The sequence below is a fragment of the Neomonachus schauinslandi genome, chromosome 3 (assembly GCF_002201575.2).
Source record: "Neomonachus schauinslandi chromosome 3, ASM220157v2, whole genome shotgun sequence".
Taxonomy (NCBI): Eukaryota; Metazoa; Chordata; class Mammalia; order Carnivora; family Phocidae; genus Neomonachus; species Neomonachus schauinslandi.
Genome location: NC_058405.1, coordinates 3,241,774 through 3,261,907, shown reverse-complemented (window position 1 = coordinate 3,261,907; position 20,134 = coordinate 3,241,774). Strand labels below are relative to the sequence as shown.

General features: G+C 48.9%; 1 protein-coding gene across 1 annotated transcript in view; it reads right to left on the bottom strand.

Moving 5' to 3' along the window:
- Positions 1-19,825, bottom strand: part of IRS2 (insulin receptor substrate 2) — a 33,604-nt gene extending 13,779 nt beyond the window's left edge. Inside the window, 2 exon segments of the mRNA XM_021695948.2 lie at positions 15,795-15,913; positions 15,915-19,825. Of these exon segments, the coding sequence (XP_021551623.2) occupies positions 15,795-15,913; positions 15,915-19,783 (3,988 nt within the window). The 5' untranslated portion in view covers positions 19,784-19,825.
- Positions 19,826-20,134: the final 309 nt, after the last annotated feature.

Sequence of the window (20,134 nt, the reverse complement as noted above, 5' to 3'; positions counted from 1 at the left end):
CCCCCCCCCCCCGTGCTGGGCAGGGCAGCCACGCCAATTCCAGGGGTGCTCTAGGGAATGGATCCAAACCTCACCCCGGGAAAGCCTGCTGGGCTTCTTTATGGAGACTCCCTACAGAGCAAGCACATCAGAATCTTCATTCGTCAGCGTTTCCCTTTATCCTGGTACGTGCTCCACAGCCAGAACCGAAGAGACCGGGCACTCTGAACTCTGCTCTTCCCTCAACCCGAAAAGCTGCACTGATGCGGAGGGAAGGGAAGGGCAGGGTCTCCCTGTTTTGCTGAGCCCCTGCGGCAGGCAGCCTGGGATGCCGCGCGGCTGGGTGGATTACGGTGCACCCTGCTTACCAGGCAGGCGTGGCCCCGAGGCTGCCATCTGCTAGGAAGGAAGTAGTCTCTCCGAGGATGCTGGAGACACCGGCAGCTAAAGCAAACAAAACTGACTCACCCACCAGAGCACAAGCCCATGGAGCCCCATGACCTTTTTAAAAAACTATGGACAGCTTATGAATTTTGGGTTGTTCACGTCTTCCCCTATGCCTTGGAAAGTGGGGTTACAGTCACATCATTAGGAAGGTAGAAAAACCCTTTCTCTTCATATAAAAATTCAGTTAAATGATTTTTTTTCCTCGGGAAAAAGAAATCTCGAAAACAAGACAGGCACTCATGAAATAATCCAGTCCCCAGAAGATTACCACCTAGCAACAACTGATGAGTTAACTTATCGGTCCCTGGGCAAATTCTAAATTGGTTAGTTTTCAAATACACTCATCGTTAAAGAGGTTAATGACTCATTTCTTAGGAAACTGTTAACGGACTTATTCATAATGAGGAGAATATGGTATTTCAGTTATAGAATAAATACATCATAAAGACACCTCAAGCCGTGACCGGATGGACCGTCCAGGTTGAACCCATCACAAAGATCAAGGACGTACGTTTTATAATAGAGGCTTTTCCATCTGAATTATGCCAGGAATTTTCTTCTTCTTTCTTTTCTTTCTTTCTTTCTTTCTTTTTAACAAGTAAGCACATGATCTGGAATGTTTGCCAAAGCTTCTCTCCTCTGCCTCACCAGTAAACACTGCCCACATGGTCGTGAGCAGGCTCGTTCCCGGATTTACAGCCCGCTTCCTTACTTCGGTGCCTCTGTCTCCCCTACTTCTGGCGACCAGCAGACCTTTTAGTCTATACGTGAAGCAAAATGTCCCAAAGTAAAAAAGACAGATACCACTCGTAAAAGCGCTGAGTTGTTCTGCAGCGAACCGGAGAGCCCTGGGAGAAAGTTACTCATCAGTGCACGAAGGACCCACAGAGACAGAGCATACTCTATTCTTTCTTGATAATATTTACAAACATTTCTACCAACTAATTAAATGGTGACCTTGGAGAAGAAGTCTGACCTCCCTGGGCCTCTGTGTTCACAATCTTAAATGAGTTACATTATACCAACAGCTCCCAGCTCTTCTCCCTTCAAACGAACTTGCATTCCCTTCTGATTCTCACCACGCTGTGTGGAAGGAGTTTTAATGCATTTGGTGCTGGGAGGGCGGGAAGGGGTCTTCTCAAGTATAATGTACAGCCGGCTTTGCTGAAGCCGAAACAGCTGGGGCAACGGGAGCTTTCCTCGTCGCAGACCCCTAGAACTCCAGGAAGCCAGCCTGGAAACCCCCAGAGCTGACCACCAACCAACAACCTCAAACACCTGAGGTCAGCGACACAGACACACTGAGAGCCGTCGAAGTCCTATCAGATCCGAAGCTCTCCATGCTGCCGGGTGTAGGACGGGTTTAAAGAAATTGGGGGGCTTTCCCTCCATGTCCTACTTCCTGCTCACCTGCCCACATTTTACTGGGAATGAATCAATACATGGAAGAAAAGAAGGAGAGAGAAATGAAGTAACTATCACCCAGCGACATAAAAAACCACACAGTAACCTTGAGAGCTGCGTGAGGCGGGTCCAGCAAAATCCCAATGTAACTACTGGCTGTGAGCTCCGGAAGCAGAGTCTGTAGGACGCGGACACAAGGGGATAGAATGTAAAGAGCACTCGGAGACGGAACCGCAGGACGCCCCAGGACAGCGCTGGTCTGTAGCGCCGTTCCATGGATCGCCCAACAGTGCTCCTTTCGGCACAGGGAACCTAGACAAGTCGCGGGGCATCTCCCTCAGCGGCAGATTCCTTATTTCCAAGGAGTGGCCCTGTCTATGTCACTGGGTTTTGCAGGATTACGTGATACTGCAGGTAGGAAAATGTCTCACCACCATGAAGTGAGAAAAAACACTTTCTGGATTTTAAACAATACTGCTGACCTAAAGGGGAGAGGGGCGCGCAATAATCTTTCAATAATGGTTACAATGTCACCAGCTCCCAGCTCCAGCTGCTTTCTTTCACTGCCCATCAAGTTTTGGGATTGTTAGTTACACATAATTTGGAGGCAAAAGATGGACTGACTTAAGTAACTACTTACAAATTTGCATGGAGAAAGCACTATGTCACATTGATGAATACTAAAGATTATGCATTAATACTATGGAAAAGCATAAATCCTTCTTGAGATAAACACATGGATTTTAAGGTACTTATTAAAGTCACATAATATAGGGGCGGAGCAAGATGGCGGAGGAGTAGGAGACCTGGATTTCGTCTGGTCTCAGGAATTCAGCTGGATAGGGATCAAACCATTCTGAACACCTACAAACTCGACAGGAGATCGAAGAAAAGAAGAGCAACAACTCTCTCATCAGAAAAGCGACCACTTTCTGGAAGCAGGGACCCAACAAGCGGCAGATCCGGGGAGACTCACCTTCCTCCCCCGGGAGGAGCCGCGCGGGAGCGCACCGCAGGGATCTGCTGGGTTTGGAGACTCCACCCGGGGTCGGGTGCCAGAGATAGAAACGCGCGGTCACAGGCCGGGTGAGCACGGAGTGCGGCTGGAGACCGGGGAGACGGGAGTGACTGACGGCTTTTCTCTGGGGGCTCACTGAGGAGCGGGGCCCCGAGTTCTCGGCTGCTCCGCGGCGGAGATTGGGAGGCCGCCATTTTCACTCTCCGCCTCCAAAGCTGTACGGAAAGCTCGCAGGGAACAAAAGCCCCGAGAGCAAACCTGAGCAGATGACTTAGCTGGGAGGGGGCAAGGGCGGGGCAATTCTGCCTCCGGCAAAGACATTTGGAAACCACGGCAACAGGCCCCTCCCCAGAAGATCAGCGAGAACAGCCAGCCAAGACCAAGTTTACCCACCAATGAGAACGGCAGAACTCCAGCTCTAGGGGACTACTGCACATAGAATTCATGGCTTTTTTATCATGATTCTGTAGTCTTTCAAAGTTAATTTTTTTTAACTGTCTTTTTTTCTTTTTTTTTTCTTTTTCCCTTTTTCAACCAACATCTTATCAATCCCTTTTTAAAAAAAAAAAAAACATTTTTATTTTTCATTTTTAGAGTCATATTCTATCCCTTCATAGTAGTTACCCGTATTTTTGGCTTATATATATAAGTTGTTCTCTCTTTAAAATTTTGAGATAGTTCCTTCTAACAGATCAAAATATACCCTAAATCTCTAGTATATGGTGTTTTCTATTCCCCTGCCTGATCACATCCTCTCCCTTTTTTTTTTCTTTTTTAAATCCTCTTCTTTCTTTTTTCAAACAACTTCTTATCAATTCCTTTTATAAAATTTTTTATAATTTCCATCTTTACAGTCATATTCCATCCCTTCATCATATCAACCCTTATTTTTGTACATATATAAGTTTTTCTTTCTTTAAAATTTTGGGAGGCACTTTCTTCTAAAAGACCAAAATACACCCCAAATCTAGTGTGTGGCACTGATCTATATACCAGCCTGATCATATTTGATCACATTCTGGTTTTTTTGTTGTTGTTGTTTTGTTTTGTTTGTTTTTGTTTTTATCTTTATCTTTTTCTTTCTTTTTCTTTTTTCTCTCTTTCCCTTTCTTTTCCCACTGCTTCAGGTTTTTTCTGATTTGCTTAGAGTATATTTTCTGGGGACGTTGTTACTCTGCTAGCATTTTGTTCTCTCATTAATCTATTCTCCTCTGCACAAAATGACAAGACGGAAAAAATCACCTCAACAAAAAGAACAAGAGGTAGTACCGACTGCCAGGGACCTACTCAATACGGACATTAGTACAATGTCAGATCTAGAGTTCAGAATCATCACTTTAAAGATACTAGCTGGGCTTGAGAAAAATATGGAAGTTATTAGAGAAACCCTTTCTGGAGAAGTAAAAGAACTAAAATCCAACCAAGTAGAAATCAAAAAGGCTATTAATGAGGTGCAATCAAAAATGGGGGCACTAACTGCTAGAATAAATGAGGCAGAAGAGAGAATCAGTAATATAGAAGATGAAATGATGGAAAATAAAGAAGCTGAGAAAAAGAGAGATAAACAACTACTGGATCACGAGGGCAGAATTCGAGAGATAAGCGATACCATAAGACGAAACAACATTAGAATAATTGGGATCCCAGAAGAAGAAGAAAGAGAGAGAGGGGCAGAAGGTATAATGGAGCAAATTGTAGCAGAGAACTTCCCTAATTTGGGGAAGGAAACAGGCATGAAAATCCAGGAAGCACAGAGAACCCCTCTCAAAATCAATAAAAATAGGTCAACACCCCGACATCTAATAGTAAAACTTACGAGTCTCATAGACAAAGAGAAAATCCTGAAAGCAGCTCGGGAGAAGAGATATGTAACCTACAAGGGTAGAAACATTAGATTGGCAACAGACCTATCCACAGAGACCCGGCAGGCCAGAAAGGACTGGCAGGATATATTCAGAGCACTAAATGAGAAAAATATGCAGCCAAGAATACTATATCCAGCTAGGCTGTCATTGAAAATTGAAGGAGAGATAAAAAGCTTCCAGGACAAACAAAAACTAAAGGAATATGCAAACACAAAACCAGCCCTACAGGAAATCTTGAAAGGAGTCCTCTAAGCAAAGAGAGAGCCTAAAAGCAACATAGACCAGAAAGGAACACAGACAATATACGGTAACAGTCACCTTACAGGCAATACAATGGCACTAAATTCCCATCTTTCAATAGTTACCCTGAATGTAAATGGGCTCAATGCCCCAATCAAAAGACACAGGCTATCAAACTGGATTAAAAAACAAGACCCATCGATATGCTGTCTGCAAGAGACTCATTTTCGACCCAAAGACAGCCCCAGATTGAAAGTGAGGGGGTGGAAAACCATTTACCATGCTAATGGACACCAAAAGAAAGCTGGGGTGGCAATCCTTATATCAGACAAATTAGATTTTAAACCAAAGACTGTAATAAGAGATGAGGAAGGACACTATATCATACTTAAAGGATCTATCCAACAAGAAGATCTAACAATTGTAAATATCTATGCCCCTAACATGGGAGCAGCCAATTATATAAGCCAATTAATAACAAAAGCAAAGAAACACATCGACAACAATACAATAATAGTGGGGGACTTTAACACCCCCCTCACTGAAATGGACAGATCGTCTAAGCAAAAGATCAACAAGGAAATAAAGACTTTAAATGACACACTGGACCAAATGGACTTTACAGACATATTCAGAACATTCCACCCCAAAGCAACGGAATACACATTCTTCTCTAGTGCCCATGGAACAGTCTCCAGAATAGATCACATACTAGGTCATAAATCAGGTCTCAAGCGGTACCAAAAGATTGGAATCATTCCCTGCCTATTTTCAGACCACAATGCTTTGAAACTAGAGCTCAATCACAAGACAAAAGTCAGAAAGAACTCAAATACATGGAGGCTAAAGAGCATCCTACTGAAGAACGAATGGGTCAACCAGGAAATTAAAGAAGAATTAAAAAAATACATGGAAACCAATGAAAATGAAAACACAACTATTCAAAATCTTTGGGATGCAGCAAAGGCAGTCCTAAGAGGAAAGTATATAGCAATACAAGCCTTTCTCAAGAAGCAAGAAAGGTCTCAAGTACACAACCTAACCCTACACCTAAGGAGCTGGAGAAAGAACAGCAAATAAAGCCTAAACCCAGCAGGAGAAGAGAAATAATCAAGATCAGAGCAGAAATCAATGAAATAGAAACTAAAAGAACAGTAGAACAGATCAATGAAACTAGGAGCTGGTTCTTTGAAAGAATTAACAAGATTGATAAACCCCTGGCCAGACTTATCAAAAAGAGAAGAGAAATGACCCACATCAACAAAATCATGAATGAAAGAGGAGAGATCACAACCAACACCAAAGAAATACAAACAATTATAAGAACATATTATGAGCAACTCTATGCCAGCAAATTAAATAACCTGGAAGAAATGGATGCATTTCTAGAGATGTACCAACTACCAAAACTGAACCAGGATGAAATAGAAAACCTGAACAGACCTATAACCACTAAGGAAATTGAAGCAGTCATCAAAAATCTCCCAAAAAACAAAAGCCCAGGGCCAGATGGCTTCCCAGGGGAATTCTACCAAACATTTCAAGAAGAATTAATACCTATTCTTCTGAAACTGTTCCAAAAAACAGAAATGGAAGGAAAACTTCCAAACTCATTTTATGAGGCCAGCATTACCTTGATCCCAAAACCAGACAAAGACCCCATCAAAAAGGAGAATTACAGACCAATATCCCTGATGAACATGGATGCAAAAATTCTCACCAAAATACTAGCCAATAGGATCCAACAGTACATTAAAAGGATTATTCACCACGACCAAGTGGGATTTATCCCTGGGCTGCAAGGTTGGTTCAACATCCGCAAATCAATCAATGAGATACAATACATTAACAAAAGAAAGAACAAGAATCATATGATCCTCTCAATAGATGCAGAAAAAGCATTTGACAAAGTACAGCATCCTTTCTTGATCAAAACTCTTCAGAGTATAGGGATAGAGGGTACATACCTCAATATCATAAAAGCCATCTATGAAAAACCTACAGCGAATATCATTCTCAATGGGGAAAAACTGAGAGCTTTCCCCCTAAGGTCAGGAACGCGGCAGGGATGTCCACTATCACCACTGCTATTCAACATAGTATTGGAAGTCCTAGCCACAGCAATCAGACAACAAAAAGAAATCAAAGGCATCCAAATTGGCAAGGAAGAAGTCAAACTCTCACTCTTTGCAGATGATATGATACTTTATGTGGAAAACCCAAAAGACTCTACCCCAAAACTGCTAGAACTCATACAGGAATTCAGTCAAGTGGCAGGATATAAAATCAATGCACAGAAGTCAGTGGCATTCCTATACACCAACAACAAGACAGAAGAAAGAGAAATTAAGGAGTCGATCCCATTTACAATTGCGCCCAAAACCATAAGATACCTAGGAATAAATCTAACCAAAGAGACAAAGGATCTGTACTCAGAAAACTATAAAATACTCATGAAAGAAATTGAGGAAGACACAAAGAAATGGAAAAACGTTCCATGCTCATGGATTGGAAGAACAAATATTGTGAAGATGTCAATGCTACCTAGAGCAATCTACACATTCAATGCAATCCCCATCAAAATACCATCCACTTTTTTCAAAGAAATGGAACAAATAATCCTAAAATTTGTATGGAACCAGAAAAGACCCCGCATAGCCAAAGGAATGTTGAAAAAGAAAAGCAAAGCCGGCGGCATCACAATTCCGGACTTCCAGCTCTATTACAAAGCTGTCATCATTAAGACAGCATGGTACTGGCACAAAAACAGACACATAGATGAATGGAACAGAATAGAGAGCCCAGAAATGGACCCTCAACTCTATGGTCAACTCATCTTTGACAAAGCAGGAAAGAATGTTCAATGGAACAAAGACAGTCTCTTCAACAAATGGTGTTGGGAAAATTGGATAGCCACATGCAGAAGAATGAAACTGGACCATTTCCTTACACCACACACAAAAATAGACTCCAAATGGTTGAAAGACCACAATGTGAGACACGAGTCCATCAAAATCCTAAAGGAGAACACAGGCAGCAACCTCTTTGACCTCCGCCGAAGCAACTTCTTCCTAGAAACATCGCCAAAGGCAAGGGAGGCAAGGGCAAAAATGAACTATTGGGACTTCATCAAGATAAGAAGCTTTTGCAAAGCAAAGGAAACAGTCAACAAAACCAAAAGACAACCGACAGAATGGGAGAAGATATTTGCAAATGACATATCAGATAAAGGGCTAGTATCCAAAATCTATAAAGAACTCATCAAACTCAACACCCAAAGAACAAAGAATCCAATCAAGAAATGGGCAGAAGACATGAACAGACATTTTTCCAAAGAAGACATCCAAATGGCCAATAGACACATGAAAAAGTGCTCAATATCGCTCGGCATCAGGGAAATCCAAATCAAAACCTCAATGAGATACCACCTCACACCAGTCAGAATGGCTAAAATTAACAAGTCAGGAAACGACAGATGTTGGCGGGGATGCGGAGAAAGGGGAACCCTCCTACACTGTTGGTGGGAATGCAAGCTGGTGCAGCCACTCTGGAAAACTGTATGGAGGTTCCTCAAAAAGTTGAAAATAGAGCTACCATATGATCCAGCAATTGCACTACTGGGTATTTACCCCAAAGATACAAAAGTAGGGATCCGAAGGGGTACGTGCACCCCGATGTTTATAGCAGCAATGTCCACAATAGCCAAACTGTGGAAAGAGCCAAGATGTCCATCAACAGATGAATGGATAAAGAAGATGTGGTATATATATACAATGGAATATTATGCAGCCATCAAAAGGAATGAGATCTTGCCATTTGCAACGACGTGGATGGAACTGGACGGTATTATGTTGAGTGAAATAAGTCAAACAGAGAAAGACATGTATCATATGACCTCACTGATATGAGGAATTCTTAATCTCAGGAAACAAACTGAGGGTTGCTGGAGTGGGGGGTGGGGTGGGAAGGATGGCGTGTCTGGGTGATAGACACTGGGGAGGGTATGTGCTCTGGTAAGCGCTGTGAATTGTGCAAGACTGTTGAATCTCAGATCTGTACCTCTGAAACAAATAATGCAGTATATGTTAAGAAAAAAAAAGAAGAAGGAGAAGAAGGTAGCGGGAGGGGAAGAATGAAACGGGGGAAATCGGAGGGGTAGACGAACCATGAGAGACGATGGACTCTGAAAAACAAACTGAGGGTTCTAGAGGGGAGGGGGGTGGGAGGATGGGTTAGCCTGGTGGTGGGTATTGAGGAGGGCACATTCTGCATGGAGCACTGGGTGTTATGCACAAACAATGAATCATGGAACACTTCATCTAAAACTAATGATGTAATGTATGGGGATTAACATAAGAATAAATAAATAAATAAATAAAGTCACATAATATAAAGAAATCTACCATAATCCCATTCTTACACATTGAAAAAACTGAAATTTAATACTAGAATATAATAATTCACACACTGATTTATACCAATACCATATGGATAGATTAAAGCACCAGCAAGACTAAAATTATCCCTGAGGTTATAAAGTTTTAACATGTAGTATTCGAGTTTCAATTAAAAAAAAATTCACATCAAAAAGAAAAATTCACATCAAGCCTCTTGGAGCATGACTAGATGAGAAATGGAGGGCCCCCCCGCCATAAACACACACACAAAGTATTTGTTTCTGGAAAATCTGATACTCTTGAAAATCAATACTAAAGGGGCCCCTGGGTGGTTCAGTCAGTTGAGCATCAGACTCTTGATTCTGACTCAGGTCACAATCTCAGGGTCGTGTGATCGGGCCCTGAGTGGGGCTCCGCACTCAGCACAGAGTCTGCTTGTCCCCCTCCCTCTGCTCCTCTCCCCATCTCTAAAATAAATAAGTAAAACCTTAAAAATAAATAAATATATATATACACATAAAATCAATACTAAAAAAAAAAACCCAGTATTTACAAGGTGCTATGCATAGATCATTTATCTTTAAAGTATATTATATACCACAATATTTGACCAAATATTCCAAATTTCAGTAAAAGCACAGTAGGCAAAGAGTATTTTATAAATCTTTTCTGTGGGCATCAATATCATGTATGGCATAAGGAAACAAGGCCAAATTTGAAGACGCCATTTATTTACCTGATTGAGTTTTACAATGTCTCTGGACATGTAAAAGCAACTTTATGCAAATTTAATATTTTTCTAGTCCAATCACCGAGAAATCAGAACCCCTAACTTGCCTATTTTATCACTTGTAAACGTGCAGCCTTTAAATTTTACCCCAATTCTCTTTCAGCGTTCCCATGCAATGAATTCAATGAAGCAGCAAGAGCACCATGCCCAGAAGGATCTTGTATCATTTGTATCCACTGAGCAAGATGGTACCATACAACGTATATTCCAAGTCCCTCTCTTTAAACTTCCTTCTGTGCGTTTTATTTCTGTGCCCAGTTCATGCAAGTCTCTATGGCTTTTAGAAAGAAATCGAATCATCACCAGCAACACTCCGCCTCAGCATTTCCCCTATCTTGAAGGATGACTCCACGAGTTCCCCTCAGAAAAAAACCTACCACTGAACTCAGTCTACAATACAAGTAAAATTAACACAGAGTCTCCCCCACTTAAATGTGGATAGTTTGTTTTCACAAAACAACCACCTGATCAAGGACATGCTTATAACTGATCATTTTAGAGGGTCAGAACACTTTGTTTTCATTTGTTTATTAAAATGCCAACATTGAGATGCCTTGCCCATCTTGTACAGAAATACACATTCTCCTCATGTCTGTAGTAGACAAAATCGGCAGCGAATTCCCCTATTATTAGTGGACTCCGGTGAAGAACGGGCTTTGGGCGGCGCTTTACTTCCCTCTGAGTTCTTCCCCACTCTACTTGGCAATGCAGATAAAAGAGTAAAGTTACATTTTCCCTTAAGGTTCTAAGGTGAAATGGGAACACTTGATTCTGTGCTACCCAAAAAAACAAAACAAAAAGAACCCTCTCCACTTGCCAAATCTGATACCAAAAGTTAACCAGCTCTTGGAACTATGCTTCTACAGAAAATGCATTAGTGGGAATTTTAACAGAAAACCCATTATACCCATGCTGTTCGTTAAACTGCTGCAAGTTCTCCTCTCCAGAAAAAGAGAAAGATTCGTTTAATCCATATAGCTCCAAGGAAAATAAAACATTAATTATCTATGAGAATTCCTTTTGTGGGGGAGGAGGCCTGTGGAAAAGCAAATGACTCAAGCAAACTCTGGAGGTTTCCCTACCCTGTCTGACAACCACACAAATCAAAACTTTGGAGTGGCTCCCCTAATTAAATCAACCCAGGCCCAGCACTGGATTCAGCGGCTGAAAGTTCAAGGGTTCTGGTTTTCTTTCAATACACCCCACATTGACAGCCAACACTATCAGTTAAAAAAAAAAAAAAGAAGGTATATTCTAATTAAAAAATCTTCATCTTGACGGTATCTCTTGACATACAAACAAATCATAAAAGGTAATCAAAAGGACAGTCTTAATGTAGTTTCGACATTAAGATGCTGTTTTCCCCATTGTTATTCTCCTGTGTAATTTAAACCACTACTTCATTGCAAGTGATAATTATCTATGAACAACATCTCACCTTAAGTAAAGAGGGGGAAAACATGGTTCCTGGCAACTGGGGTGTTAACTAGCAAAGAAGCAAAAAAGACACGCGTTTCTTAAAAGGGTATTAGCTCCATTTTCAGACTCTGAGTTTGTTTCTTTGTTTTTTTAAGAACGTTCATGGACAAAAGTGACTTTCCTGTAAATACTCATGGTTTCAAGGTAGTAAGTGTCAATAGCATCAGTGGGTTTATGAGCAGGATCCTTTAGAAAAGTGTTTTAACTGTTCTTGATTTTTATGATCTGCTGGACCGCCCAGTGGCCAAAGCCACGGAAGGGAGAGGGTTATAATTACCCCATTTTACAGACAGAGAAAGTGAGAAAGTGGGGTTAAATGGTTTTCCTCTGTCACACAATGACTCATTAGATCAGCAACCAGAAACCTGGTTTCCTGATTCCTGGTTTAATGTTCCACATACTATGCTTCCTTCTACGAAATACTATTTTTGTAAAGGTTTCTCTTTCAATAAAGGAAGTAGAACGAGTCACGTGACTTTCATTCACGAAAGCCTGTGTGTTTTCATTAGCACCCTGGTTGTCTGTTTCTGGGAACAGGGCCGGAGCAGTGTTATTATCTTGTTACAACAAGAGCTGGACAGCACGCACAACAGCAAAATAAAGGGCATGTGGCTTGTCAAGCAACTGAAAAATATTCAAGTTTTCTTTGCTTTCAGACTTCCAATAGGCAATCCTTTTAAACATAAATTGTGATTATACTGTTCCTTTGGAGACATTCCTCTTATCCCCAAATTCTCTGACCATAGGATATGAATAAATAGTCCTTTTATCAAGCAGAATTTAAACACAGATGCTTTCAATGGTAACTCTTATCTAATCTGCCTTATACATACATGAAAACCAATTTTAGAATAAAAATCCCACTAAAGAGGAACAGAACACTAAGATAGCACCGTTTACGATAGACACCAACCTCCAATCACGGCACAAAAATGTATACAGTTAGTTTTTAAATGCTGCTTTAAAGCACAGTAAATCCTGTACTATATTTCCAGTTCTGAAACAACAACGCTCTGACAGATTGGTTGGATTTTCCTACACACACACACGCAAAACACACATTAAGGACCTTCCCTTGCTCCCACGTAAGATGCATAATTTAGAGTTCAATTTTTATTTGCTCTGGATTAATATATATAACTATTGTATCATATATATTATTATTATATCTTAATCCAGAGCATGCGCACGCACACACACACCCACACACACACCCCTAAGGTATACTAACTTGTTTCTTTGGTTCCGGCACCAAAATCCCACCAACCCCAATTCTATTGTAAACAACTATCAAGCACTGCAGGAACCTTATGTCTTTGTTACCACTTATGCAAATGCCAAACCCTACCCAAACAACCCCGAATTATTCTGCTTCAGCATAATTAATGACGTTTCCCCATATGGAGCCTGAGGAGCTCAGTGTGGACACATAAGCCACTCCTGAGCACCAGGCCAGTGCACGCAATGACCCAGGAAGTTCTTCTCCTATTTCATCTTCAAAGAAATGCTTTCCAAGTCTTCTTTCCTATAAATCATTCTCCCAAAGGACGCTTATCTTCTGTGAACTTTTTATTTATGAGCACCACAAACAAATTTCTACACGCACACGTGAGTTAAATAAAAGTGGACGTTCACTTTGAGTTCCCTTCTGGCTCCGCAGACCACAACTCAGGTTCACGTTAATTAAGATGACATCCTTGTCTTTCCTGTTCTACTGTTCTCTGTGTCACATTAGTTTACTAGAAATCCATTTAGCATGCAGTCCTTTTATAAAAAACTGTGGTTTTGGCACAATGAATCAATTGCAGCTCTCTATTTTGCTTAAAAATCGTCCTTTTCCTTCTTAAATGGGTGTTTACCATAATGCCCCCAGAGACTCTGGAAAAACAGCATGCAAATCCAATCTCATCTTTGTTCAGCCACCATAGAGCATATGAACTGCTGTTTTGGTTTCAGAGTCCTGAATCCTCTAGGTTGGAAGGAATTTTCTACTGGTGGGAAAACAAACAAAACAAGCTAAATCAGGTCTCGAACTAAACTTATCTCTTGCAGTTCAAAATTTTCCCTAGTCTGAAAAGGGCATTATATCATACATGAATCACGCTTCTGAATGCATCTCCTTTATCAGAACGGCCTCGAATCCTTTCAGGCTTGGCGACGAAAACCCCAGCTCACTCCTCCTGCTGCAGCAAGAACCCACTCCTGGGGCCTGGCTGAGTCCAGTCCAGGTTTTTGCTGCCTACTTCGCCAAAAGGCGTAAAAGGTGTTACGTTCTCAGGCTGCTTTTCTGATTAGAATCAGATTTCAGCAAAATGTACTTTCATGTTCACTATGGCATATACCCCATACGCCCATCTGGGCATACGAAAAAAATTTTTGTGTGCATGCATTTTTTTTTCCCCAACTCAGTTCCAGTCATGCTGGGGTGTTACTCTGGGCTGTGTCCTGGACGGCAGCTCACCCTCCAACTCCCTGACACACACGAGCCTTCTTCCAGAAGTGCCTGTTGTGCTTAACTCCAAGCAAAGTGACCTTCAGTGGAGAGTTATCGTTTATGGGATACATTCTGGCAAGTTCCAACTGATGTCATTAGATGCTCAAGCACCACATTCCTGATAATTCTCTATGACTCTTTTCATCTTTTACTCTACGGTTTTAGTAAAAAAAGTAAAACGCTCTCCCTCTATTATGTTAGAACAACAGGCTACTTACCCTACAGCTGCACTTTGAAACCACGGGGACTAACAGTCCCAAGCAGACGCCAAACCCTATGTTGGACTTAGACGGCGTCCAGCTACTCTGTTTACTTTAAGAACAAAAGGCGCATGGATCCCCAAGCCACCGAGATCATCACTTCGGTCCCTCTGCAGCCTGCTGACCTTAAGCCAGCATCCACAGAACACTATTCACTGCTTTCTGTTTTGGGGTGGCCCCAGAGCCTCTACCTTACTAGCAACACCCACCCCCACCAAAGAAAAATTAGGAATTGAATACTCACTCCCTCCTGTTCCCCACCCCCCGACCCCCAGCCGCTCAAAGTTTGAGATCCTTAGAATGCACCACCAGCTGCAAGCAAGCACACCCCTCTCTCCTCATTGGATATTTGACGAGACGGTGAACAATACGGGGCACCCTCCTGTCCAATTGCTCTGGAAAAGACCTGGGAGGTTGTCTTCCACTTACTCTCTCTAAAGCACTGATTCTAAATCCCGGCCACACGTTCCCATTACCTGGGCAAACTCTGGACGACGCTGGTGCCTGGGCTCTGCCCACCGGAGGCTTTGCCTGAATGTGTCTGGGCAAGGCCCGGCAGGTCCACTCTCAAACCTCCTCAGGTGAGCCTACCGGAGGACAGGGTGCTCCGAGGATGCTCCCCAACCAGCAGCATCAACACCACCCGGGAACTTCTTAGAAGGGCACACTCCGGGCCACACCCTACACCTACTGCATCAGAATCTCTGGGCTGTCTACAGCCAAGCCATCCAGGTTTAACTCCGACCAGGTGACTCCCAGGTATGCTCAAAACCACTGCTTTTACGCTGTGTGCACGCACTGTCACCACTTCAGACCCTCAGGAGAAAAACGGTGTCTCCTGCGGCAAAGCCCCTCCAGTTTCCGTGTAAAACTGAAATGGTTAACTGTTCTGTTGCTGCCACCAAAATGGACGCTCATTTTCTAAATGACTTGCAGGCCTGTTTTTATAAACTTTGGGGCTCAGCAAAAATCAGGTGGGACCTGGTTCCAGGAAAACAAAGGGAAAGGTGAGGGAGCTGTCAAACTTGAGGCCAAGAGCCCGCACCTGGCACTCTGGGGTGGCCGACCTGGGGAGACATCTGCCCTGGGAACCGATGGGAAGGGGCGGCTGTGGGAAAAAAGACCTGGGGCTCGGGGAGAACAACAAATCCAAGTCTCCTGAGTGGGAAGCTTCCCGTTCAACTCAAAGACCCCTGGACTGCTCTTGGTGTTTGGAAAAGAAGGAAGCCAGGGGAGCCCAAAGGAAAACAAAACAAGAAGGCTGGTCCAGTATTTTGGCGCTGGGGTCAAGGTACTGAAGAGGAGAATGGCCGTGAACCCAGAGCACTTCACCGGCTTCCGCACCCTTCCCCCCGCCCTTCCCCCAGCCGTGCCCCCCCCCTCCCCGTCCCCCCACCAACCGCAAGGTCCAAGGGCCTCACCTTTCACAATGGTGGCCTCCTTCAGGTGATGGGACAAGAAGTCAATGCTGGCATAGCTGTTGGCGGAGGGGAGGGCGCCAGGGCCCGGCCCCCCACACACCCCACCGCCGCTGCTGCCCCCCCACAGCGCTGATGAGACCCCCGAGGCTGCGGGTGCGGCCCCAGGCGCTCTTGTCTCCGGGCTGTAGATGCGGATGCTGCTGCGGGGTGGGCGACAGCCCAGGCTCGTCCCTCACGTCGATGGCGATGTAATTGAGGCCGTTCTGGAAGCCGGCAGAGGTCTCCCTGCGCATTGGAGAGCCACTGCCCCCCGGGCAGCCAACCAAGCCCCCAGGCTGACTCGGCACCCTTGGGCGCGCCTGCTGGGGGGGCGGTGGCTGCAACTGGCGGGGGGAGGTGGGGCGCTCGTCTGCCCCACCCAGGACGCCGCTGCCGCCCCCTTCGCTGCTTTTCCTGAGACAGACGTTTTCCACAGAGGCCGAGTTGTGGCGCTTAGGGTTATGGGCGAAGGAGGGGGACACGGGAGTCACAGTGGTGGTCGAGGAGAAGGTCTCGGAGCTGTGGCGGCGGCGGCCCCCCTGTGGGTCTGCGCGGATGACCTTGGCTCCCCGGTGCGGGTCTGGGGGCTGGCTCGCCTGCAGGAAGGCCTCCACTCCCGACACCTGATCCATGAGACTCAGCCTCTTCAGGCCGGACGTGGGGCTGGTCACGCGGGCACCTTCCGGCTTCGGGGGGGCCGCGATGGGTTGTGGCGGGGTGGCAGCTACGCCAAAGGCCATCTCGGTGTAGTCCCCATTGTCCCCAGTCTCCGGGGACGAAGAGCAGGCAGCGCTGGGGCCCTGGGAAGTGGACGCCTGGGGCAGGCGGTACAGCTCCCCTGGCGGGGGCGGCGGAGGAGGCTGCGGCTGCAGGGAGGAGGTGGGGGCGGGAGGGCGCGGGGGCAGCGGCGGGTAGGGGGACGAGGCCTCGGGGGACAGGAGGGCATCCAGGGAGCCCACGGGGTCCCCGCTCTGGGGGCCCGGCTTGGGTGACTTGGGCGAGCTGAAGTCGAGGTTCATGTAGTCGGAGAGTGGGGAGCGCTGCCTGCTGTCGCTGCTCGTGCCTGGGGTGCCCGAGCCTAGGGATGAGGCCGGGCTGCTGGCCGACAGCAGCGAGGACGAGGAGGCCGCCGAAGCCAGCAGCGGAGGCGCGGGCGGAGACAGGCGAGCCGCGGCCTCGCCGAAGTCAATGTTGATGTACTCGCCGGGGCTCTTGGGCTCGGGCGGCAGAGGATACTCGTGCATGCTGGGCAGGGTCTGAAGCCCCTCCAGGGACAGGCGTGTGGGCCGCACTAACCGGCAGCGCTGGTTCAGGAAGCCGTCGGGGCGGCCACCAAGGCTGCCACTCGGCCTGCTGGGCGAAGGCACTACTGGGTGAGGAGGCTGGGTGTGGCCGCCCGCCGCCGCGAGAGCGCCTGTGGACGGCGCGCTCCCCGGGCCGGCCGGCGGTTCCAGCCTCTCTTCCTCCAGGATGCGCCCCACGGGGGAGCTCATGAGCACGTACTGGTCGTTGTCCCCGTTGCACGTGTAGGGAGCCTTGTAGGAGCGGGGCAGGGAGCTATAGCAATAGCCAGGGACTCCCCTGAGCATCTCCCCGCTGCCATGCAAGGCAGCCGAGAAGAAGTCGGGAGGGGTCCCCGAGGTACCCGCGTCGCTGGGGGACATGTTGAGGTAGTCCCCGTTGGGTAGCAGCTTGGCGTCGGCATTCTCCACGGACAGCTTGGAGCCACACCACATGCGCATGTACCCACTGTCCTCGGGGGAGCTCTCGGCTGGGGAGCTCGTCTTGTAGCCGCCCCCGTTGGCTGGAAAGGCCCTGCTGGCCGTAGGGGTGGGCGCCGGCACTGCGGCTCCCGCGGGGGGCAGGGCCGCGGCGGCGGCGCGAGGCTGCAGGATCTGCTTCGGGGCGGACACGCTAGTGGGGCTCATGGGCATGTAGTCATCACTCTTACAGCTGCCGCTGCCACCACCCAGGAGAGCCACGCCAGGGGTCATGGGCATGTAGCCATCGTCGGCACCCAGGTTACTGCTAGAGCTCCTATGGGACCCGATCTCGATGTCGCCGTAGTCCTCGGGATAGGGGTGGTAGGCCACTTTGGGAGACGACACGGGACAAGACGGGCAGAGGCGGCCGGAGCTGCCAGAGAAGGTGGCCCGCATCAGGGTGTATTCATCCAGGGACGCAGAGGAGGGCTGGGGCACCGGCCGCTGCCGGGCAGGTGTGGTCAGGGAGTAAGTCCTCTTCCTCAGCCCTCGGTCCAAGTCCTGGGCTCCATCCCCCGAGACCCTGCGGTAGGGGCGGCCACAGTGGCTCAGGGGCCTGTCCATAGTCATGTACCCGTACAGCTCGCCCCCGCTGCCGTCCCTGGCCGGGGGTGTCTCAGCGATGGACTCGGGCGTGTTGCTCCGGTGGCTGCAGAAGGCTCTCAGGTCCCCAGGGCTGGAGCCGTACTCATCCAGAGACATGAAGCCAGGATCGCTGGGGGAGCCCGAGGCCGAGGCGCTGCCGCTGGAGGGCCGCTGGCTCGCGGGCTGGTGCAGGGGGTGCTGCAGGTGCGGATGCGGGCCTGGAGGCGGCGGGTAGGAGCCGGAGCCGTGCCCGCTGCTGGACGACAGGCTGCTGGGGCTGGTGGCGGCCGGGGGCGAGTGCGCCACCGGCATGGACATGGAGCGGCTGTGTTGCAGGGCGCCCCCTGCCGGCGCCAGCGCCACCTTGCTCGCACGGGCGCCGCAGCCGCCGCTCAGGGTGTGTGAGCGGCTCAGGGGCGCGCGCACCGGCCCGGGGCTCAGGGGACTCCCGGCCACTGACACCGGCCTGCCGCCCGCCGCCCCCGCCCCCGCCCCCGCCGCCGCGCCGCCGTCGCCCTCGCTGGCCGTGCGCACCCGACAGGAGCTGCACTTCGCGGCCGGCGGAGTGGCGGCCAGGCTGTCGGTGCGCGAGCGGCGCACCAGGCCCGTCTGGCTGGGGGGCAGGTTGACCAGGTGGTGGTGGCGGCGCGCGCCAGGGACGCTGATGGGGTGTGTGGAGGACGAGCCCGACGACTGGCTCTTACTGCGCGGCCGGAACTCGAAGAGCTCCTTGAGAGCCTTCATGGCCTCCAGGATGGTCTCGTGGATGTTCTGCGCCACCACCGAGTCGTCGGCCTGCATCCACAGCTCACCTGGGCCCGTGACGGCCGACCGGCCCACCTCAATGAAGAAGAAGCTGTCCGAGTGGCCGCAGCGGCGGATGTTCATGAGCTGCAGCGTCACCGACGGCTGCTCACAGTTGAGCTTCACGAAGCCGATGGTGCGCGCCGACAGGCACAGGCGGTACACGCCCGTCAGGTTCTTGCTCTGGCCCAGGCCCTTGGGCTTCAGGTTCACCTGCCACACCTCGCGGTAGGCGGCCGTGGCGGGCGCCACCAGCCCGTAGCTGTCATCGGCCGCGGCGGCGCCGGCCGAGCCGCCCAGGGCGCCGGGCAGGGAGGCGCTGCAGGACGCGGCGGTGGCGGCGGCGGGGGGCGCGTCGCCGGCGCGGCCCTCGCTGACCAGGTCGGTGAGCGCGCGGTACCAGCCCTCCTGCTCCTGCTCGTTCTCGGCCGCCACCGCGAAGTACTCGTCCTTGGTGTAGAGCGCGATCAGGTACTTGTGCTTGGCGTCGGCGCGCTTGTTGATGTTCAGGCAGCAGTCGAGCGCGATGACCCGCTTCGGGGCGCCCGCCTTGCTCCGCCACTTCTTCTCGCTCTCGTAGTACTCGAGCCGCGGCGGCTGCGGCGCCGGCCCCCCACCCGCTGTCGCCGTCGCCTCGTCGCCGGGCCCGCGCAGCACGAAGAAGCGCTTGTGGCCGTGCTTCTGCTTGCGCAGGTAGCCGCACTTGCGCACGCTGTGGTTGTTGTTGTTGTTGTTGTTGAGGTTGGGGCCGTCGCCGCCCGCCGGCCCGGGGGGCCCATGCAGCGGCGGGCTCGCCATCGCCAGCGTTTCAGGCCGCGCCGCCCGGCCCGGCGTGGAGGAGCTGGGGAAGAGCGGAGGGGGGCGCGGGCGGGGGCGGCTCCCTCCCCTCCCCTGCTCGCCCGCCGGAGCCCGCGTCCCTCGGGCCCAGGAGGTGCGGAAGGTTGGGGGAGCCCGGCGGGGGCCGGCACCGCGCGGTGGCGCAGCGCCCTCCGCGCTCCCGGGCCCCGGAGGATGCCCGGCGCGGGCGGTGGCCGCCCCCTGGCCCGGCTGCCCGCGGCCGCTGTCTCCCGGGCTCTCGGGCGGCGCCTGGGGACTCGCTGGCTGGGCCGAGAGTCGGGGTCCCCGAGCCGCGGAGCCGAGCCTAAGGCG